This window comes from Lytechinus pictus, chromosome 10 (genome assembly GCF_037042905.1).
Source record: "Lytechinus pictus isolate F3 Inbred chromosome 10, Lp3.0, whole genome shotgun sequence".
Taxonomy (NCBI): domain Eukaryota; kingdom Metazoa; phylum Echinodermata; class Echinoidea; order Temnopleuroida; family Toxopneustidae; genus Lytechinus; species Lytechinus pictus.
The window spans coordinates 21,742,329-21,765,126 of record NC_087254.1 but is presented as its reverse complement, the minus strand read 5'-3'; the positions used below and the strand labels follow the sequence as shown (position 1 = coordinate 21,765,126).

General features: G+C 35.5%; 1 protein-coding gene across 1 annotated transcript; it reads left to right on the top strand.

The window, feature by feature from the left end:
* The first annotated feature begins 120 nt into the window (after positions 1-120).
* Positions 121-6,425, top strand: LOC129269280 (G protein-activated inward rectifier potassium channel 3-like). The gene has a single exon (XM_064105548.1). It carries the CDS (start codon positions 180-182, stop codon positions 1,776-1,778), a length of 1,599 nt encoding a protein of 532 aa, XP_063961618.1. The 5' UTR covers positions 121-179; the 3' UTR covers positions 1,779-6,425.
* Positions 6,426-22,798: the final 16,373 nt, after the last annotated feature.

The window sequence follows — 22,798 nt, the reverse complement described above, 5'->3', positions numbered from 1 at the left end:
AAAATGGCACCACATACTGTATTGAAAACAACAAAAAGCATATATGTAGAATTGAACAGTATGAAATCTACACTGTATGTATTTTTACGGCTTGGAAATTTCAAGATAAAGTAATGTTTTATCTATTTTTTTTCATTTCAGGTTTCTTTTGAAGAGTAAGCACTGAGAGAGGTCTCGCCATGTCTCGTTCCGTCGGCGAGACGGACCTTTACGAGCCGCTCGGGTTGATGGAGCCCCCTAAGATGGAGGCAGAAATGGACCGGCGTGTCAGCAACACCAGTCTCTCTTCGGAAAGTGCTTACAGCAGTAATGGGAACGGACCTCCCATCCCCACACATCACAACCGCAAGGACTCTGTCCGTTCGTACAAACTGCGAAGGAAACTCAAACGCAGGAAACTCATGCAGAGATTAGTGGGGAAGGATGGGGTGTGCAATGTGGTTCACACTCGAGTCGCAAGATTACGATTTCTTGAGGACATGTTCACAACCTTGGTGGATTTAAGATGGAGATGGAACCTGATGGTCTTCACCTTCGCGTATGTCATTGGATGGTTCATGTTTGGACTTGTGTGGTTTGTCATCGCTGCAGCACATGGTGATCTGAATGCCTCAAATCGCAACCTAACAGACTGGGAACCATGTGTGTATAACATGGAAACTTTTACAGGTGCTTTTCTCTTTTCATTGGAAACTCAGACAACAATCGGGTATGGTTTTAGGAGTGTGACTGAAGAATGCCCAGTTGCAGTCTTGCTAGTTGTAGTGCAGTCTGTCATCAGTTGTCTCATAGATGCTGTATTCATCGGTTGCATCTTTGCCAAAATTGCTCGTCCAAAGAAACGGGCCGCCACTCTAAAGTTCAGTCGGAAAGCTGTTATCGCACAAAGGGATGGTAAACTATGCTTCATGTTCAGGGTAGGAGACATTCGCAACAGCCATTTGTTTGAGGCTCACTTGAGAGTCTACATGATCAGACCAAAAGTCACACAAGAGGGTGAGATTATACCTTTGTTTCATCACAACATGGATCTTGGCTATGACAGTGGGGAAGACCGTATTTTCTTGGTATGGCCAATAATTGTATCACACACAATAGACAAAGACAGTCCACTCTATGAGTACTCCTGCAACACGATAGACACCGCTGACTTTGAAATTGTGGTAATCCTTGAAGGCATCGTCGAACAAACAGGATTGACCACTCAAGCTCGTACATCCTACATGCCTGGAGAAATCCAGTGGGGCTATCGCTTCTGCAGCTCAGTTCTATGTCTGCACAGTGAGTTTGATAAACAATATGACATTGACTACTCTAAGTTTGAGGAGACCTACGCTGTCCCTGGTCATCCGAGGAAGAGTGCCAAAGATCTTGAAGAAATTGAGCAAAAGGAAGAGGAAACGACAGAAAGTCAGCTAGCTAAGCTAAAAGACCTCATCACCAGTGTAATTGAGGAGCAGAAGCTGCAGAGATGGAATCCTAGGATGACAGAAGAAATTTTCTCACGTCGCTTCAAGCAGTTTGCTGGTGGGGACTGCAACGGAAGGAGCCTGAGCACTGAACATCTAACTCTAAAGTGGAAAGCCCCAGACGTCAGTAGACTCGTTTCTATCGAGTCTCAGGGTTCTCATGAGGGTTCGCACGAAATGCATCCCCTGCGATGTTGTGACTCCCAGACCACGGAGGAACTGTCACTGACCAGTCAACCAAGTCCTCTACCTGAAGAAGCCCTCAAGGAGATGCCAGATGAAATAAAAAGGAAAGAGTCAAATGTGTAGCAGTACTACTGAAAAAAATAGTAAGACCCCTGTACGATATTGCAGTGCAGAATATACAAAAGTGTGTCCAGAGATTTATATTTGTATATAAACAAATACCAATAAACTTTGTACAAGACAAGTTGCTTTCATTATGACAGTGCGTTAGTGATCTATTCTGTGAAAGGAAAATTTTATCATTCGATGCAAAAGAACATTGTATTTTATTTGTGTATATAGACACTCAAAGCATAAATGATGATGATCTATGTGTACATGAAGCTACATTGTATTTCAGTTTGAAAGATTTATGCAATTGCTAGGTTTGAAACTTCATAGTTTTCTGTTCTTAAATGCTGTTTGTAATATTTTGGAATTGTGCTGTGTTTTTTGTCGTCTTCAGTTCGTTCAAAACTGTCTTCCATGGGAATAGAGATTGACTACCTAGTTTACCTGATGTGCAAACAAGACAGTTTCATGGTAGCTAGAGATTTTTTGAAAATCACAGTGTTCTGATAAGGAAGGTTGACATCCCATAACGGCGTAACACGGCTCAGATTTCCAACTGGCTGCCGTCCAAAGATATTCCTCAAATCTGTGTCATGCAGTCGTCTCGTAAAAGTGAGCGCAAATGAGAGTCGGTCTCATTTGCAGCTCGCTATTTATATTTTTATAATGAGGAATCTTGGTGAGAAAGCCTTATCCAGATAGATGGTCGTGGTAATTAGGAGTGACGGCTTTAGATTGCAATACGGTTCAGAGAGGCTTGGGGGTTAGGGGTAGACCATTAGACATTACCAAATTAAGAATGAGGGATCATGGCAGAAGTGTGAAGATGTTTTTCTGTATCACCATTCCATTATTGATAATCCTACCCTTTTGGTCCATATTTTGGTATACACTATTTACATTTCTAGTTTGTGTACGAGGAATGACCCAAATAAACAAAAGTGGTCTACACTGTAGTTCTGCTGAGTCACACTCAATGTACATTTTAAATGGTAAGTTTTATCTTTTATATAAACAGCATTTAACTTCAGCTTTATCACCCTGGTACCAATATTTTTTTCCTGAATTTCCAATTATAAAGTTTTATAGGTACATCAAATTTTAAGGAAATCTTTATTTAAGTCAATAATAGAATGGGCCTGAAGCAATAATATTTGTTGAGATATTTTTATTTTTCTCATGCACTGAACCACGGACCTACTGGTTTTACATTTATTCATGGAGCAATGCGACTATCTGTATACATGTTACATGCTCATGATTGTTTTAAACCCCCTCCAAACTAAGTTTGAAGGATTGTTCTTGGGGTAAAGATGTGCAAGACACATTTTTGTACATGTTGAAAATTGTGTTGCCATGGTAACAGGAATAAAATGCCCAAAATTAGGTGCAAATCTTGCGCATCGAACTACTTTCTCAATTTTTAACCAATGCTCTTGAAATTTGGACCACACATTGGTCTTGAGGTAAAGATGTGCAAGACAAGTATTTTGTGTGTTGGAAAACGTGTTGCCATGGTAACAACATAATATATGCCCCAAATTGGGTAAAAAAGTTTTTTTACCCAATTTGGTTCAAACTACTTGATCAGTTTTCAACCAATTCTCATGAACTTTGGCTCACACATTGGTCTTGAGGGAAAGATGTTCAGGACATATTTTTGCATGTGTCGGAGATTGTGTTGCCATGGTAACAAATATGTTATATGTCAAAAATTAGGCAAAATTTGTGAAGTTCAAACTGCTTCATCAATTTTTAACCAATTTTCATGATATTTTGCTTTATACACAGGTCTTTGGGTAAAGATGGGCTAGACATATTTTTTTCCATATGTTGTTGCAAACTGTTGCCATGGTAACGGCGTAGGGCAGGGGTATTAATCACCTTCAGTGATAGTTCTAGTTCATCTTATGTACACTTTGTAATTTAAATCCTCAAATATGTCATATACACAAAATAAAAGAAAACTGTTTACCTGTGAAATGTGTGTACAAGAAAAATAAACATCTTGGATATTTTCTATTCATCATGCTCATTGTTAACTTTAGTGCTGGTCGATATTTGATTTCAATGTTAGTCAATTACATGTATCGCCAACTAAATGTCGCTGAGAACGCAATAAATCGCTGATTCAGAATATTCATAACGTTCATTATAAGCTACATGTACAATCCGTGAGCGCAAGGAATGGGGGAAATGAAAGAAAGGCTTTCATCATTAGTTTATGTACCAACTTACATGTAAGTAGGTTTGAAGCAATCATAATCGACAATATTTTGGCCTTGTATCATGTTACCCCGATACATGTATATCAACACATTATCGAATGTTCAATATTTTTTCATTTCAATATCGCATGATTTTGATATCAAAATATCGCTCAGCACTAGACTAGTTAATTATGTGATCAGTACTCTCGTAAATGATATTGTGTAATTGTATTGCAGGCTGTGTTGTTGAAATAATTTGCTTGAATTCAATTACATATACATGTAAACTACATGTTTATTGTAAGTATTCTTCCAGGTGGTGCCTTGTAACTTAATTTCAAGTTTCAACTGTACATCGATCACCTATTGTCTCATTATTTATTTTCTATCGTTGGTATTCAAATTTTGCATGAATTGCTTTTTATTTTTGTTTTAACTTTCATCTGTTTTCAGTTATAAAATAAAAAATGATCCTTATCAACATGCATATACATCATTCAAGATCATGTGTATTTTTACTAAAGTCTGCATAACTTGAACTGATAAAATAGTTACCTTTTTCATGTAAATGACATGACACAATGGTCCTTCTGTTCTACATTTATCTACGACGCCTAGTGTTTAAATAATGCAGGTTCTTTATTTCAGTTTGTCAGACTTTATACATGTACTGCTGCCCCCATGAAAAATGATAAGACTTTTAATCATTTTTAAGCTTTTAATTACATGTACAGGGGGTATTTAAAATGCGGAAAGTTAAATTGAGAAAAAAGAGAAACCCGGGCTCCGTAACACAAAGCATAATGATTGATCGTACGCTTGATTTTTACGATTGATTGTACATTGTAGTCAATGCAATCAATTGTGAAAATTTGTTCTATGATCATTGCTAAGCTTTGTGTTATGGGCTCCAGGTCATAATAATCCCCATACTTTAAACCTTCAAAAGATAACACAATTACACACACACCAGCATACAGTATATTTTTTAAGGGTTTGAATGCATTCAGTTTTTTTTTTTTTTTTTTTTGGGGGGGGGGGGGGCAATGGCAAAAATGAGGATTTCTCTGTTGATGTCTTATATACATGCGTAGGATGTGATATCCAAGTATTGTAATATCATGTTTGTTATAATATCTTACATGTAGGCCTATTCATACAAGCATCATATGATTAAAAGGGTATAAAGCTGTATACTTTTGGAAAGCTAAAACAAAAAAAGTGACATTGATGTCTGAATTTCAATTGTAATTTTGAGGGCTGTTAGATTATATACAGGTGTATTTAACCTTTGGTTGTAGAAATAGATAATATGAGTAATATATATGTTTGTACAATTATATTTGTTTATCATAATTTTCTGTAGATTATGATACTTAAAAAAAAACATTTCTAAAGTGATAAATAAATTTTGAAATGATGAAGATCATTATGTATTACATCACTATATATGATTCTGACCTGCTTTACCAATTGGATATCCTACATACATGTATATTCTTTTGTATTTCGAAGGTTTTAAAAGGGATGATCTTATGTATTTGAGTGGTTTTAAAGGGGATTTTTGTTTTATGAGCACCGTAGCAAATCAACATTTGTAAATTCCTGGAAAATAATCAGGGTAAAGTAGTTTTGTTGTATTAATGTTATCTGTAATTTACTAGCCAAGAAATCAAAACTCATTTCTCATTTAGTACATGTACGTGTCATCATTTGACATGCCATTTGTTTTGGAATTTGATTTGGGATTGTAAATCATTGATTTGTTCCATTTCAGTTGTATCTTTTATCACCATTATCATATGAGTTTAATTTTATTTATTTTACCTGTCTTATTTTGAAAATTGTAAGATGTTACTTATTTTTATTTTTTTACTTTTTGTAAAGCAGTATTTATTACTGCATGTTGCCCAATATTTTTTTGTTAATATTTTTAAATTTATGCATGCTTAATTTGTTTTATCACATCTTTAATTTTGGAATAGGTAGTGTCATTGTTTAATAAAGGAATAGAAGTAGAAAATTTACAATTGATGACTGATTCTTCATTTACATGTATCATTCATTTATTCATTGATTGATTTATTTATTTTGAATGGATCATACATGCACATGTACAATGTATATATATCTCTCCTTGCGGTTTAAGCTCAAATTTGCCACAGCCTATTTAAAACAAATAATAATTATATCCAAAGTTACTATAAAAAAATCTCATAATTTACTTTCTGACTTTCTATAAAGAGAATGATAATAGTACATGTACATGTAGCTGGAATGATTACATATATGCTTCACTTCTTTAAACTAGGAATTACATTTCTGGTGGATTATCATGTGCTTGTATATATCTAAAAATGTGGTTATTTCCCTAGAATGTTATGATTATTTTGTATTAAAAAAAATTATGTTTTGATCAGAATAAAATCGTCTTTGAACTGAACTTGAATATCATTTCTTAATTTAACTCATTTGTTGTATTCTGTATAAATTTTTGTTTTCACTGACCCTGGCCATGTAAACACATTGTGATGAATTTGCTAGTTTCAGTTGAAACAGACAAGGAGGGGTGTTATAAAAAAAAATGAAGAAGAATTTATATTTGAAATGTGTGAGGGCTCTGGAGCAGCATACTACATGTATACATGTATGTAGATCAGTGTCTTGCAAAATGACACAAGTGACACATGTAAGGTCCTTATGTCTCTCAATAAAAGACCTTCAGTGAGGTACATGTATGTGTACCTCAACAATAGGAGGGTCCTGTTGCTCTAGGCCTGTGCGATCACACTATAGAGTTTTCTGACCCTTCCTTTGTTTTGTTCACGTGTATTACACCAGGGGATAGCAGAAAGAAGAAACCCAGCTTGATATCCGATTCATTATTTGGCTGAGAAATTTGTTGAGGTGCCTTGGCATGAAAGGATATCATATCACTTTTATGAACATTTTGTGCCAAAATATACTTCTTCATCATGCACGTAGGTGATGTAACTTTTTAATTGCCTTTTGAACTGGTAAAAAACATTGAATATGACATTTTCAAATAGTCACTTGAGATCTATGGTCTTTCAAAGGCGTCTCTAATCTTCCATTGTCACTTCTTTTGGTCTTGTAAGACTATTGATTAGGTGTAGATACAAAATTAGGTAAGATCTATTCATGTGTCATATAAGGATACACATCAGTGCTGACATTCAAATTATACAATGTGGCAAGGATTAGTCTCGCCTGTCGGTCTGAGTCTGCGTCATAGGCCAAATGTCCACCAGGCAAATGTCCACCATATCTTTTAGCAGGAATCCAGCTCAGCGTCTTTTACAATACCCTTTTCATTCCCCATTGCTTGTCTATTATGAAATTGGAAGATGAGCAAAAAGACGCTGCCAGTGCTATACATTTTAGCACAATTCCCTTAATAAAAAGCTATGTGAAAGATGTCACAGCATCTTTTACACATTTCCAATTGAGGATTACATGTAGTGATGATGATGATGAAAAGATGCTTGTTTGATTCGAGCTTGAAAGACATGGCTCTGAATGTGCCTCAGTCTAATCTGTACATTACTTTTTGAGTACCTGGCAGTGTTGTAGTAAAAAAAATTGTTAACTACCGGTATTAAGTAAAAGTACATGTACATGTAGGCCTACATGTACACTAAACTTATCCTCAAATTGGTTTATAATTTCATTCCTATTTCTTGTTTACCTGGGTTGGCTTCTATGTCAAATTGATATTATTCTAGAGTGTTCAAATTTTAAAAGATAATGAATACAAATTGGCTTGTTAACATTGCAACTTCATAAAAGGAGTTCACACAAGTGGGTTTTTTTTTGGATGGATTTTATACATATTACCTGAAATATATAATAATAATAGCTGGATTTATAAAGCACTTTTTGCCAGAGGATATAAAGCGCTGCTATTATTACCCTGGCTTTAGCTCGAGCTACCATCACCGTGCATGCAAGGAATTAATCCTGCCGGGTACCCATTTACCTCACCTTGGTCTTGTGCAGCACATTGTGGATAAATTTATTGCTGAAGGAAAACACGCCATGGCTAAGATTTGAACCCACGACCCTCTGTTTGGAAGGTGAGTCAGAAGCACTAGACCACGACGCGCCCACATATATATATGTCATCCCTCACTTGCCCACTCTCTTAGTCTCACCCCTCTTTTTAGGATCTACTTTTTTCACTCTCCAAAATAATTTTATGAGGCAAAATTTAATTTTGTCCCATTTACTCGCTAGCTTCAGTCTGCTCAAAGCTTCCCATTCTTTCCCATTTCCCCAGTAATATGGAGTAATATATATCTCCTATTCTCACCCAGCCGATTGTATCACATGTGCAGTGTATGTACATGAATGTAGGGAGTGTGTAGATGCATTCATTTTGTTCTTTTGAGAGAGAATGTTGTAGAAACTCGCACATACTGCAACAAATGAAATTGTAATTCAGGGGGGAAGAAAAAGGGGACTCAACTTTCAGGCAGAAATCTCCATGCCTCGCAATATCAGTAGAGGCTAACAAGATTGTGTTGTTGTCTAAGCTACATACAATGTAAATGCAATGCTGAAAAAAAATATGTATCAGTAAATTAAGATTCAACTTGATCTTTGTAATGTAAACTTTGGTAGATATTTTTGACAAGAATTTTCAACTTTTATGAATTTTATATTTTAGTTTTCAGTCATAAAACTACACGGCGCTTTAAAATAATTATTTGAGAGAGATAAGGTAACATATATGTTCTAGCAGACTGTAAAAACGATGGTGTTAAATTTACACCAAATGTTGTGTGAGGGGACCCCACAGACATTTTACACTGTGTTTATTGGTTCAACACACTATTTCAAACTTCAGGGACCAGGGTGTATATTATTAACACACAGGGGTGTGGTCCTTGGCTCCTCACACAACGCTGACACCTTACACAAAGATTGGAGTTAGAAATGAAGAATTAATTTGCTTGCATTATCTACTATGCTAACCAGAGTATACATGTCGGAAAGTCTTAATGAGACAACTCTTACCTGCAATTCAATTAAATTTCAATTTATTAGTCTATGGTGTACATAGAAATATCATGATTACCAATCCAGTAATAGAGTGATCTGCTCTTGATGTCATTGAAGTGAGAAGAGGGCTTGTTGTACCCCTATAGCACTCTTTGCATTGCATTAACAGTTGTCAATGGTCATTAACCTAAAGAATAAAGATGAGATTCAACGGGATTAGGTAGTCTAGTCAGGCCTGTCCAATCCTTATATCTGCCTTTATTCTCTAATCCCCTATTCCATTCTGGAATGCTGAAGGGGTTACGAGGTTAGTACTACCATGGATCCTACCACAAAGGGTCCATGGTAGTACAATAGCAAATTTACTTATTGTGAGAATCTTAAGAAAAAGGTTTTGGATTGTGTACAATGCGAACATGCATGTTTGTAGAGTAATGAGTAGTACCAATAAATATTCCGCACTTTCACACAGTAAAAACATTGTAATTTGAATGATGATTGCAGTGAAAAATAGGCTAATGACCAATATTTAGCACATGTGAAACCAAACTAGAACATGATTACGATATCACGAACGCTAATCACAGTCAATATTACAATAGCAATCATTACAATGATGATTCAAGATTCACGTGTGAAAAGGCCCATTAGTTTACTCAGAAAGGATTTAAGCCACTTTCACCCAATGCAGATCATTATTTAAAATGAAAAAAAAATGCTTGTTCCCTTTTTCCCTAATATTTCTTTTTACTTGACCATTTTAGATTGTGAATGGAAGGTAGAATCTTAAAAAAAAACTGTTTAAGATATTATTTTCATACAGTGGAATACACATGGACAGGGCCATTTGGTGATCTGCCCCTAAAATATTTATATTTGCTGTGTGAATTGTAAGGTACTATACTAGTAATGGTTGTTACTTGACATAGTCCATTGGAATCAATTTAGCTTCCCATTTTGACACCATTTAATAGTAATATTTTTCTTACAAATGCTTGATTTCACACTTTAATTACACCATGGAAATTATGGAAATGGAATGTGAAATATGTAAAGTGTATTTATTTGGCATGTGTCTCATTAATTAAGAAAATGAAATATGTGACATTGCTAAAGTTGTTTGAAAGTTTACACTTGGGATTTTTTCATATTACAGCATGACCACCACTACCACTACTACCAGTACTACTGAGATTCCCATTGCTGCTACTGCTACTACCACTATTTTTGTCACTACCATCACAACTACTTCTACAACTACCAACACTGTTAATGCCACCATTAAATTCATTACTACTACGAAAAAATATATGTAGCCCTACAACTTGTCTGCCACAACTACTATCACTACAAACACCAATATTTTTACCACATCATCTCTACTTCTACTACCAGAAACAATACTACCACCATCACCACTACTGCCATTTTAACACGACCATTACCACTACCCGATTATCACTCTGTTCCCACCAACAATCCCACCACCACCACCACCACTAGTTTCACCACTCCTCCTGATACTACCACTACTACCACTTCAACGCTTTCATTATGATTCACCCTTAGCAAAGTTTCTTAAGGATGGTCCAGGCTGGTGATATTTATATTTCAATGAACAGAGTAAAATTCACAGAACAAAATGCTGAAAATTTGATCAAAATCGGATAACAAATAACTAAGTTATTGAATTTTAAAGATTTGCAATATTCGGGTGAAACAGTTCTAGGCATGTCTTTATTAATATTCATTAGGTGGGCTGATGATGTCATATCCCCACTTGTTCTTTTGTATTTTATTATATGGAATAAGGTTTATTCAATTTTTTTCTACCGAGAACTGAAACAATTGGATTGACAACTGATTAAGTGCATTAATTATTTATTGCCGCAAATTATTTCATCATAATGGAGACGGTTACAGCCCGATAGACCGCGGGTCCGATAGACCGCGGGTCCGATAGTCCGCGGGTCCGATAGACCGCGGGTCCGATAGACCGCGGGTCCGATAGTCCGCGGGTCCGATAGACCGCGGGTCCGATAGTCCGCGGGTCCGATAGACCGCGGGTCCGATAGACCGCGGGTCCGATAGTCCGCGGGGTCTATGTCAAATGATATGACCTTCTAGAATAGATAGCCCTTGTCAATCGCCCCTGAAAACTACCCCCCCCCGTGGACCGCATGTTATCGTTATATGTTCTAATTAATAATATTAATTAATAATATGCGGATCCAGGGTGTGAGGGGGCCCGGGGCCCACTATTAGCGGAGCAAAAAAATATAAAAGGGGAAAGAAAATGAAAAAATATGAAATGAGAGGAGAAAAGACAAGGAATATTTAATATAGGGTATTTACATTGCGCACATATCCACCTTGTTAGGTGCTCAATGCGCTCCTATAATTACCCGGCTAAGCTAGGCGTTCATAGCGCACACAGCTTTTCAAGGAATTACTTCCTACCGGTACCCATTTACCTCACCTGGGTTGAGTGCAGCACATTGTGGATCAGTTTCTTGCCGAAGGAAATTACGCCATGGCTGGGATTCGAACCCACGACCCTCTGTTTCAAAGTCCGAAGACTAATCCACTGGGCCACAACGCTCCACGTATGAGAAGGAAGGCGAGTGAAACGAAACACGTATGCTCGTTGCTTCTCCGGAAATGGGGTCAATGTAGGGAAAATGTGGTATAGAATTTTTCCCGACTTTTTCTTGAATTAAGGGAAAGTTTTCACGGATAGTTTTTCGTGTCAAATCTCTAAGTATAGGGTCTCGAATATAGTCCAGAAGCATGTGAAAAGGCGGTTATTTTGCTAACTCCTTTCAAAGGGGGCAATAGGAAGTAATATTCATGCAGGTTCCCTTCAAAAATAAATTTTGATACGGCTTCCTCTAAACAATTGGCGGTATCTCTTAGAATCAGGAACAAGTATACGTATATGGTTCACACCCTGAATGTGGGGGGTCCACAAGTACACACGTCTCGCAGGCAATTACCCACACCCCTTCGCTCCTCAATCCGCCTTCTTTTCAATATTAACTTATTTATTTTTAACTGGATAATGCAATAAGAGAAGCTAACGCCAGTAACTGGATTGATATACACTCTGATTTCTTAACAAAACTAAACTCAAAGTTTTATTTTAAACAACCAACCAAATATCTCAAAACAGAGGCGTAGATAAACCTTTAGTACATGTTCATCAAGATAATCTTTGAACAAATGTTATACACACATCATATCAACTCAAATATTTAAGAAGTAACGAATGCAAACTATAAAGCATATATTGCTTGAGAATGAAACAATAAATAAACGAGGAAAAGACATAACAGACAAGATATTTTGCATTCAAGAATATCAACTGAATGAGTTAAAGGTTCTGATTTGCTTTTGACACAATTTTTGAAAAGAAAAATAATAACGAACTAAAAAATAAAGGCCCGAAATGGATATGGATTACAAAATTGCGAGCATGCCTTTTTGCTCAAAAACAAAGTGTATAAACTTAACAGGGGCAAAAAATGATGGTTAAAAACGAATAGAAAGACAAACGTTCCAAATATCAGATACATGTCAAGAAACCAGCATTGTCATAGTGCGGCCGTTAGTCTCAGAGAAAAACAATTATAGTTGATATTGAGGGGGTATATGGAGCAAGAATTTATTTCCTATGAAATTTGCTCATTTGCACACATTTCAAATAAATAAAAAATAAAAATAAAAATGGTATTAGCACTATAAAGGTGTTGAAGCAAAACCAGCTTATACCAGACAGTATATAAAAAAAATCGATTTGATTCAAAATGGTATTAGCACTAAGGTGTTGAAGCAAAACCAGCTTACACCAGACAGTATAAAAACAACATCGATTTGAATGGAAATGGTATTAGCACTAAGGTGTTGAAGCAAAACCAGCTTATACCAGACAGTATGAAAAAACATCGATTTGATTCAAAATGGTATTAGCACTAAGGTGTTGAAGCAAATCCAGCTTACACCAGACAGTATGAAAACAACATCGATTTGATCCAAAATGGTATTAGCACTAAGGTGTTGAAGCAAAACCAGCTTACACCAGACATGCAGTATAAAAACAACATCGATTTGTATCAAAATTGTATTAGCAATAAGGTGTTGAAGCAAAACCAGTTTACACCAGACAGTATAAAAACAACATCGATTTTATTCAAAATGGAATTAGCACTAAAGTGTTAAAGCAAAACCAGCTTACACCAGACAGTATAAAAACAACATCGATTTGATTCTGATTTGGACCATGAGTTTTCTGTTGTGTGGTCATTTGACAAAAAGGAGTTTTTGGAGTGTTGAAAGAAAAATGAAAGCCCTTTTTTATATTAACAATATATATATACTATACACGATTCTTCTCAGTCTTACAAAAATAATGTCGAAAAGGGGAAGTCATCAACATAAAGTTGAACAGCATGCTATAATTTGATTTTTTTAAACATTATATCTGGATTTTGTGTGTGGTTAACAAACATGGTATACTGAATGCATACATTAAAGGACAAGTCCACCCCAACAAAAAGTTGATTCGAATAAAAAGAGAAAAATCAAACACCATAACACTGAAAATTTCATCAAAATCGGATGTAAAATAAGAAAGTTATGACATGAATGATATTTCAAAGATTCGCTTTATTTCACACAACAGTTATATTCACATCCTTGTCGGTATGCAAATGAGGAGACTGATGACATCACCCACTTACTATTTCCTTTGTATGTTATTATGTGAAATATGAAATATTACAATTTTTCCCTATTGGCGTGTGAAACAACGATTTATTCCTCCATGAAAATGTGCAATTAGCATTGTGTAATACAATATTGGTTGAATCAAGTTGGTCCTTATTGTCAAATATGTAAGAAATTAAATATCTTATAATTCAAATAATAAAAAACAAAAGAAATAATGAGTGAGGGACATCGTCGACTGTCTCATTTGCACGCCACTAAGTTGTGCATATCACTGTTTTGTGAAAAATAAGCGAAATTTAAAATGTCATAACTTTCTTATTTTTCATCCGATTTTGATAAAATTTTAATATGTTTGCTGGATTTTTTTTTTTCACATTTGCTGAGATGGACTTGTCCTTTAAATGTATTTGATGCCAAATGAAAGAAATTTCTGAACTTTCAAATGCATCACTTACACTTTCAGTATTTGCATGCATTCACCGAGAAAAAAAAAATGCTTTTATACAGGTTCAGATTTTTCTGAGACGCACTGTAGCCTATATTTCGTGGAATCTGCTACTAGGAATGTGTACGGGAATGTTTGTCAATTTCATCTTGCTATAATGAGGGGCCCTGCTTCACTCATTTCGCGGGGACGGATTTGGGCCTTTGAAACTTATCTTGGAGAAGAAAAAAAAGTATCGAAGACGTCTTCCATGCGCGTATTCTGGGGGTTGGGGGGGGGGGGCTTTCGGGGCCTAGGCCCCCGGGTAGACGAAAAGGGGATTAGTCTTATGTTATTATGTAATCTTCAGAAAGGGTGAGAAAAAATGTTACCTTTGATAATTATTTGCAATAAAAGAAATTATTTCGTCTTGTAATGTTTTGTGATACATATACGATTTGTATGATTATGAATGTATTGAAATAAAAAAAGTATTGAAAAAAATCCTTAAAGAAGTTGTCAGGGGTCGATTGACTTTTTGGTTATTGTTATAGAACCCCGTTGTCTCGTATTATTTGACCTTTTGACCTCTCGATGACATTATAAACTCACTATATCCTGATATTTTACACACACCGCGGTCTATCGGACCCGCGGTCTATCGGACCCGCGGTCTATCGGACCCGCGGACTATCGGACCCGCGGTCTATCGGACCCGCGGTCTATCGGGATGTCCCCATGGAGACACACCATTTACACATGTAAGAAAAAATGAAAAATTTGTGATTTCATGTAATAACATAAGTAAAAGGAAAGTGGGGATGTGACATCATCAGCTCACCTAATAAATATTCATGACGATGTGCATATAACTGTTTTCACAAAATATTGATAACCTTTAATATTAACTTTGTTATTTGTTATCCGATTTTGATGAAATTTTCAACATTTTGCTTTGTGAATTTTACTCTATTTATTTAGATATAAATATTTGCAGCCCGGACCATCCCTTTAAGCCACCTCCTCATAATGTTTCCAGTAGAGTGCTGCAGAGAAACAAAATACTTCATCAGCTATGGTAGACATCAGGCCCAAAGGGACCAGCTCCCCATTGTATTACATCATGTAAAGCAGACAAGTAATTAATCAAGGAAGCCTCGGGAATTAGTAAATGTCAAACGAGTCATGTAGTTATTGCTTGAATAAAAACATAATTTTAGTGGAAATTAGAGCAATTCTGAAATCTTTATCCGATGTAGTGTTGAAATCTTCCAAGTTGATGTTTTTGTTCAGTATTATGGAATTATTAAAACAAATCTTTTGCTTATGTTTGGACATGACTGTTCAGATCACGAATCAATGATCTTGGGTAGAGATTAAGGGGTATGAGTAGGAAGAGGAAGGGGTGAACAAAGAAAAAAAAACTTTTTACAAATATTTTGTACATTTAAACAAGAAGTGTGCATCCAATATAAGAAGGAAATCTTGTAGGACTTTTTCCTAATGTAACATTTTTTTCAAATTTATCATTTTTTTATTTGGTGTGAGTGTGAGTGTGTGGGGTGTTTAGACTTTTATGGAATCATTACAATCCCAGATGAGTACATGTAGATGTAGATTTAATCATCAAACTGGGTTATTTTATAGTTTAAAATGTCATTTGAATAAACATGTTTGTCCCTTAAGTGCTAACATGCAAGTCAATAGTAGATTTGTCATTCTACTAACATAAGTCAAGATGAAGTGACACTAATTAGTGTGCAACAATGTTTTGATTCTACTCTACTGAATACTGTCATAATATTTTCAAACCAAACTGATTAATTGTTCGTGAGAATAGATTAACCAAAAGGGAATACTTCATACGAGCTTTAAACATGATGATTTATAGGATTTTTTTCTCATAACGATAATACCATTAACTAAATGGCAAGTCCAACTTTGTGTCAAGTAAAGTAATGTACATAGTTTGGCGTCCATCTGTCTCGCCTGTCAAAATATATATCTGGAAACATGGGAAATGTACATGGTATTTGCAGGAAAGGCTACAAAACTAAAGAATATTTGTTTTAGCATTACTACTTTTCTGTTGTATACATAAATTTAATTATTGTTTTTTTTATTTACATGGACAATATTGAATCATAATTATTGAATCATGACTGAAAAGAAATCTTGAACTACATCTGTGTAAAATAAATCTGGTAAAGATTTGATGTTCAAAAAAGCATGGTAGATTGTATTTGATCATAGCCACTCTTGATCATGTTGGTAGGAGACTCTTAAAGGTTAAAAGCAATTCATGCAAGTCAATTTTCATCGACCGCCCGTCACCACACGTCACTACACAGGTGACAAAGTCCATTGTTTTTTACTTGATGAAAGAGAAAAAATGTTAACATGGATTCTTTTCTCCGTTAGTCCGGTTGTAGAAATCATTTGTTACTCATTAACACTGTCTGTAGGCAGTGGAGTGGATATCCAATATTTGATCAGTTTCTGTCTAATAAACCAGGGGCAAGGGTGAATTATTGACTAATAAACAACAAAAAAATGCTTGACAGTAAGATGGTAAATACTTGATGTTCATTAGAGTAAGGTTGAGAAGTTGGACAAAAAATCTGATGAATTATCTTGATTGTACCAAAAAAAAATCTTTATACGTCAAGATGTTTTATTTTCCTGTATCTGATTATTTCATCTCTTTCCTTATTGCAACATGCATAAGTAAATTTCATTTCATGAAAGAAATAACATATAAAATTGTCTCAGAATTAATGATCATGATTGTACAAAATGAGTTAATTCTGTCTGTGAAGGTCTATTGAATTATGTGTCTAATGAATCTTATTATGTTTTATGATATTTAATGAAATTATTTTGAAAACCCCTGTTTGTTATTCTGTTTAAATGGATGTCTCGTTCCTATAGTGATATAAAGACATTCATTTTTCTTCTTGATTGACCAATTTTTTATTTCAAATTTGTTCAATTTTTTTTTTTTTTTGGGGGGGGCTCTGGCAATTATACAGCCAGTTTCCAGATAGACCAACCTTAGTTTCAAACTAGAAATATAGAGAGAATTTGGATATGGTGGTCTACAGGGCAATTACGTTTAAATGCCCCATTTACATTTTCCTCATTTAGAACACTATATTCATGTTATGTTAAAAACCATGGTGTACACACGACACCTGACATGCCTGAAGATGGGGTCCTGTAAAACTCAATTTGGTGTTGTTTTTAACACTGTAATTTCTACAGTGTTACAACAAGGAGTTTCCTTGGTTACAACACTTTATACAGTTTGGATCCTACCAAGGAGCTTCCTTGATCCTACCCAGCATAATTATTTCCAATCCCCAGATTTCTGCATCAGAGATAAACTTTGTGGGATCAGGAAATTGACCTTGAAGTTCTGCATATGCAAAGACAAGAGCCTAGCTTTTGTATAGGTATACTTCATTAAACGGACATGGTGGTAGGAATTGATACCCTTCAGAGCCCTCTTCGCACCATGTGGTTTGAAATCGATTCCCGCTGTCTCTTATTAAATCTGACTCTCCTAATGTTCAGTTCAAGGCTTGTCTAATTAAATCATATGTTCATGTACATGTAGTGCATACAGTCTTGGAGCTTTGGGCCCACATGGCCTCACAATCTCACCCCAGACCCCTCCCCTTTCATCAAATTACCAAAATTGTACATTAAAGACTCCATGTGATATCCACCCTTTCTTTCTTTGATTGTCTATGAATTCTAATTAGATTTTACCTATTTTTTGTAGCCCCTCCTCATTGTGAATCCTAGATCCTCCCCTTAATACATACATATATGTATGTATGTATATATATATATATATATATATATATATATATATATATATATATATATATATATATATATATATATACACTCTTAAAAATGTTGGGCAACATACGGTCCACACAACAATTGGTTAAAACTTTATCCAATTCTGGGTAGTTTTACACCAATAATGTGTGCTTTGGGTGAAAACTACACATTATTGGTGTAAAACTACCCAGAATTGGATAAAGTTTTAACCAATTGTTGTGTGGACCGTATGTTGCCCAACATTTTTAAGAGTGTATATATATATATATATATATTACATATATAAGTAGGCCAATATGTAATACGTAATACACTTTGAAATCTATATATCATTTTACCATACAATATGATTATTTTTTTTTACAATATAAAAAAAAATATTAGTATTTATTTTCCTGATCAGAACAGTTTCATATCTACTAAGGATGCATCAATGACCCAATTCATAAAACTTGTTTTAATAACAAATTTGCGATAACCTTTTTTAAAGCTACTGAAATCCTTCAGTCTGATTGGTTGACAGTAAACATTTTTTTTTTAGAAATCAAGCATTTGTTTTTCATAATGAGTCTTCATGAAACGGGACCCAAGTTTTGAATGATTTTGATGATAAAGACTTTGTATTAAACCAAACATTGAACAGCTTTACCCCATAATCAGAATTCAATTCAAATCTATATAGACAGGGTGGTTCTGTTGCACTCATCCATAATAATAATAATAATATTAATGATGATTATAATAATAATGATATTAATAATGATAATAATAATGATACTATATTAATAATAATAGTAATAATAATAATATTAATAATAATAATAATAATAATAATGATAAAGATAATAATAATGATAATAATAATAGTAATAATAATTACGAGATTACACTCATTTACACTCAATTACACTCATTTACGAGATTGTCGTGAATGGTAACCCCCCTGATTGGATGACAAAAGGAAGAACGGTTCTCATCCCAAAGGATCCTACCAAAGGCAACATTCCGTCAAACTACCGTCCAATTACCTGCTTGCCGATTCTCTGGAAGTTACTGACTGGCATAATATCAGAAGAAATATATCAACACCTGGACGATCAAGACATACTACCATGGGAACAGAAGGGATGTAGAAAAGGAAGTAGAGGAACAAAAGAACAACTATGCATCGACAAAGGAATTATGAAAGACAGCAAGAAAAGAAAAACGAACCTCGCAATGGCATGGATTGACTACAAGAAAGCATACGACATGGTTCCGCACTCTTGGATCATCGAGTCTATGGAAATGTTAGGGGTAGCAGACAATATCAGAAGGTTCCTCATTACAAGTATGACGAGATGGAGAACTAAGTTGGAAAGTAATGGTGAAGTGCTTGGAGAGGTTGGTATCAAGAGAGGAATCTGTCAGGGAGATAGTCTATCTCCATTGCTGTTTGTGATGACAATGACACCATTAACTAAGGTACTCAGAAGATCCAGGCTAGGATATGAGTTCAAGAGCAAGGCAAAAATCAACCATCTATTATACATGGACGATTTGAAGCTGTTTGGTAAGACGCAAAGTGACTTGGAGTCTCTCATCAACACTGTGCGGATCTTCAGCGAAGACATCGGTATGCAGTTTGGGTTGGATAAATGTGCAATGATTACTCTCATGAGAGGTAAGCCAGCCAATGACAACAACTTCCAGATGCCAAACGGAGAAGAGATCAGATCAATCGAAGACGGTGGTAGCTATAAATATCTCGGAATATTAGAGGCAGATCAGTTGAAACATCAAGAAATGAAGAAGAAGATTGAGGCAGAGTATATCAGGAGAATTCGGAAGGTGCTCAAATCCAAACTAAATGCTGGAAACATGGTGAAGGCTGTTAACACTTGGGCAGTAGCCCTAGTGAGATATGCTGCTGGCATAGTTGAATGGAACAAGCTTGAACTCGAAACCCTGGACAGGAAGACAAGGAAGTTGCTAACTATGCATGGGATGTTTCACCCAAAGTCTGATGTAGATAGACTTTATGTGTCAAGAGAGAAGGGAGGACGTGGTCTGGCTGGAATAGAGGAGACTGTAAGATACGAGGAACAAAGCCTATACTGCTACATTGAAGGCCAGATGGATACCATCATGACGGCAGTCAAAGAGCCGATGAGGAAAGGAAAAGGATGTGACAGCGAAACAGCTGAAGGCTGATCAAAGGAAAATGAGACTGGAAGGATGGAAAGAGAAGGTGATGCACGGGCAGCATTTAAGACAGACAGAGGAGTTTGCTGGACCAGAGAGTTGGCAGTGGCTGAAACGAGGAAGTTTAAAGAAGGAGACGGAAAGCATGCTAGTTGCTGCGCAGGACCAAGCAATTAAATGTGTCATGACAAAGACGAAACGGTGTCTCATCTGGTGAGTGAATGCAGCAAAATGGCACAGACAGAGTACAAAGGAAGGCACGACAGAGTAGCAGCTGCAGTTCATTGGGGTCTGGCCAAGAAGTACCATTTACCCCATGCGGAAAAATGGTACGAACATCGGGCAGAGCCTGTAGTAGAGAACGACGATGTAAAACTTTTATGGGATTTTAATATCCAGACAGACAAGGTCATTGAAGCTAGACGACCAGACATCGTTCTCTTAAAGAAGAAGGAAAAGGAATGTCTCATCATAGATATTGCGATTCCGGGAGACTGCAGAGCTTGGCGTAAAGAGGAGGAAAAGGTACAGAAGTATAACGATCTGGCATGGGAGCTGAGAAGGATATGGAAGGTGAAGACGAAGGTGGTACCAATAGTCATCGGAGCCTTAGGAACAGTGACAACAAGACACAGAAGCTTTCTGGCTGTTCTAGGAGTCGAGGTGTCCTTTGAAACGATACAGAAGGCAAGCTTGCTTGGAACAGCTCATATCTTACGGAAGGTCTTGAATTAGAAAGAGAAGTGAACAATGAGAAGAGGACCCATTTGATAGAATATAGAACAATAACCCTAGATTTCTGGAAGAAGTCCGGTTGCTGTTTAATATACCAACAAAACATCAAGTTGTGGACAATGGAAGTAATAATAATAATTTTAATAATAATGATAATAATACAACAATAATAATGATGATATTAATGATAATAATGATAATAATAACAATGATAATGATGATAATAATAACAATAATAATGATGATAATAATAAAGTTCATTAACCTTTTTTTATACTACATATTAAACCCACCAAGATTTTTTTGCTAAAATGCATGGTAAGAATGCATGAAATCATGAAGTCCAGTGTCTTTATTTTGATTGAAATTATACAGAGGAATTGCTATATTGCTATAGATGCTTATATTATTGGTTTTAGAGATTCTAAGGATATGGCTCTTAGATTATCATTTCTTCTGCCATTAAATGATTCTGATCCCACTTTCGATGTGCATATATGATCTCCTCCATCTAAATGATAATTATGATTTTTTTTCGTGCTACAGGTTTGAGCTTTCGATGAATTTGCAGTAGTGTGAACAAGCTCAAGGGATAAGAGCTGATAATGTTGGAGACCAATTACAGTCGACAGCAGTGTATTCCAGCTATCTACATTCAAATGCCAGCAAACAGTTTTATATGTCAGACGCACCATGCATAATACTCCTCTTGATTTTAAAGAGAAATTATCTTTTTCAAAGATCCAAGTGGGAGAGGAATACTACAGAAGGAACAAACAAGAGGGTTGGACAAAATTGGATCAAGATTATAAGATCATCATTTAAAGATAAAGTCTGAACATGAGATTTAATTTGTGGAGAAAACTGTCTATATAATGTGTATATTCAGAAAATGAAAGAAAAATGTTCAAATCACTTTTATCCTATAGGAAACGTTTGCAGGTGTTCCATTTCTAGTCTGGAGAGCCCAAATAATGATGAATTATTTCCTTCCCTGTTGTACATGAATAATTCCAATGATACTAACCTAATCCTGATCAAACTTCAAACTACATAGAAATAAAAAAAAACCATTGTGTATTGATATGTTTATCAATACACGTTACATTGTCCTTGTTCCGGATTTAAAACCAGTATGATGAATTGTTGCCTTCACACTTCATTACAGTAGAATTCAGCATTTTACATGACAAATAGTATATTTTTGTTGCTATGAAAAGGAGGAAACTGTTTTGAAATATCAGAAAAATACGCTTTTGTGATTTCATTTTTTATTTGAATTAAAGCGACAATGATATCAACCTTTTCTCAATGTGTTGATATTTTGTCCCAAACAGTGTATAGTGTAATGTAGAACTGCATGGAAAGCACAAATGATGGTTGTCTAGGAAAAGCAGGAGTTTCATATCTAATATGATTTGATTATCAAAAGTTAATGATGTACATTAGATATGATTAATCCAAACCAGATGGAAATGGCGGTCCATGAGAGACAATGGAATAAAAATAATATATTGACATTTCTTATATACTTTTTCATATCTTCTTTTTATTTCTTCAGAAAATTTTCATGTAGACCAACGTTTCACTGCACGATTGAAATAACTTGCATTTGGTGAATGCGCTGGCAACCGACACTCCACAAATACATGATGCCAGCCAATGCCAGCCTAGAGTATGCTACGACAAGATCCTCTCTGTTTCCATAACATCTTTACCATGATAAGATTTCGGTAAAATACTACAGAAAATTCTTCAGTGTTGCTGTGTTTTTCCCCATCCTTGTACCTCAGACTGAGCATATTCAATGTAATTGCCACTTTCATGTCTTTCATGAGCACTATGATAATGTTCACATTTTCTTCACAACC

Bases quoted from the DNA above. Each gene is read 5' to 3' on its own strand.
- LOC129269280 (XM_064105548.1), top strand. From the start codon at position 180: ATGTCTCGTTCCGTCGGCGAGACGGACCTTTACGAGCCGCTCGGGTTG.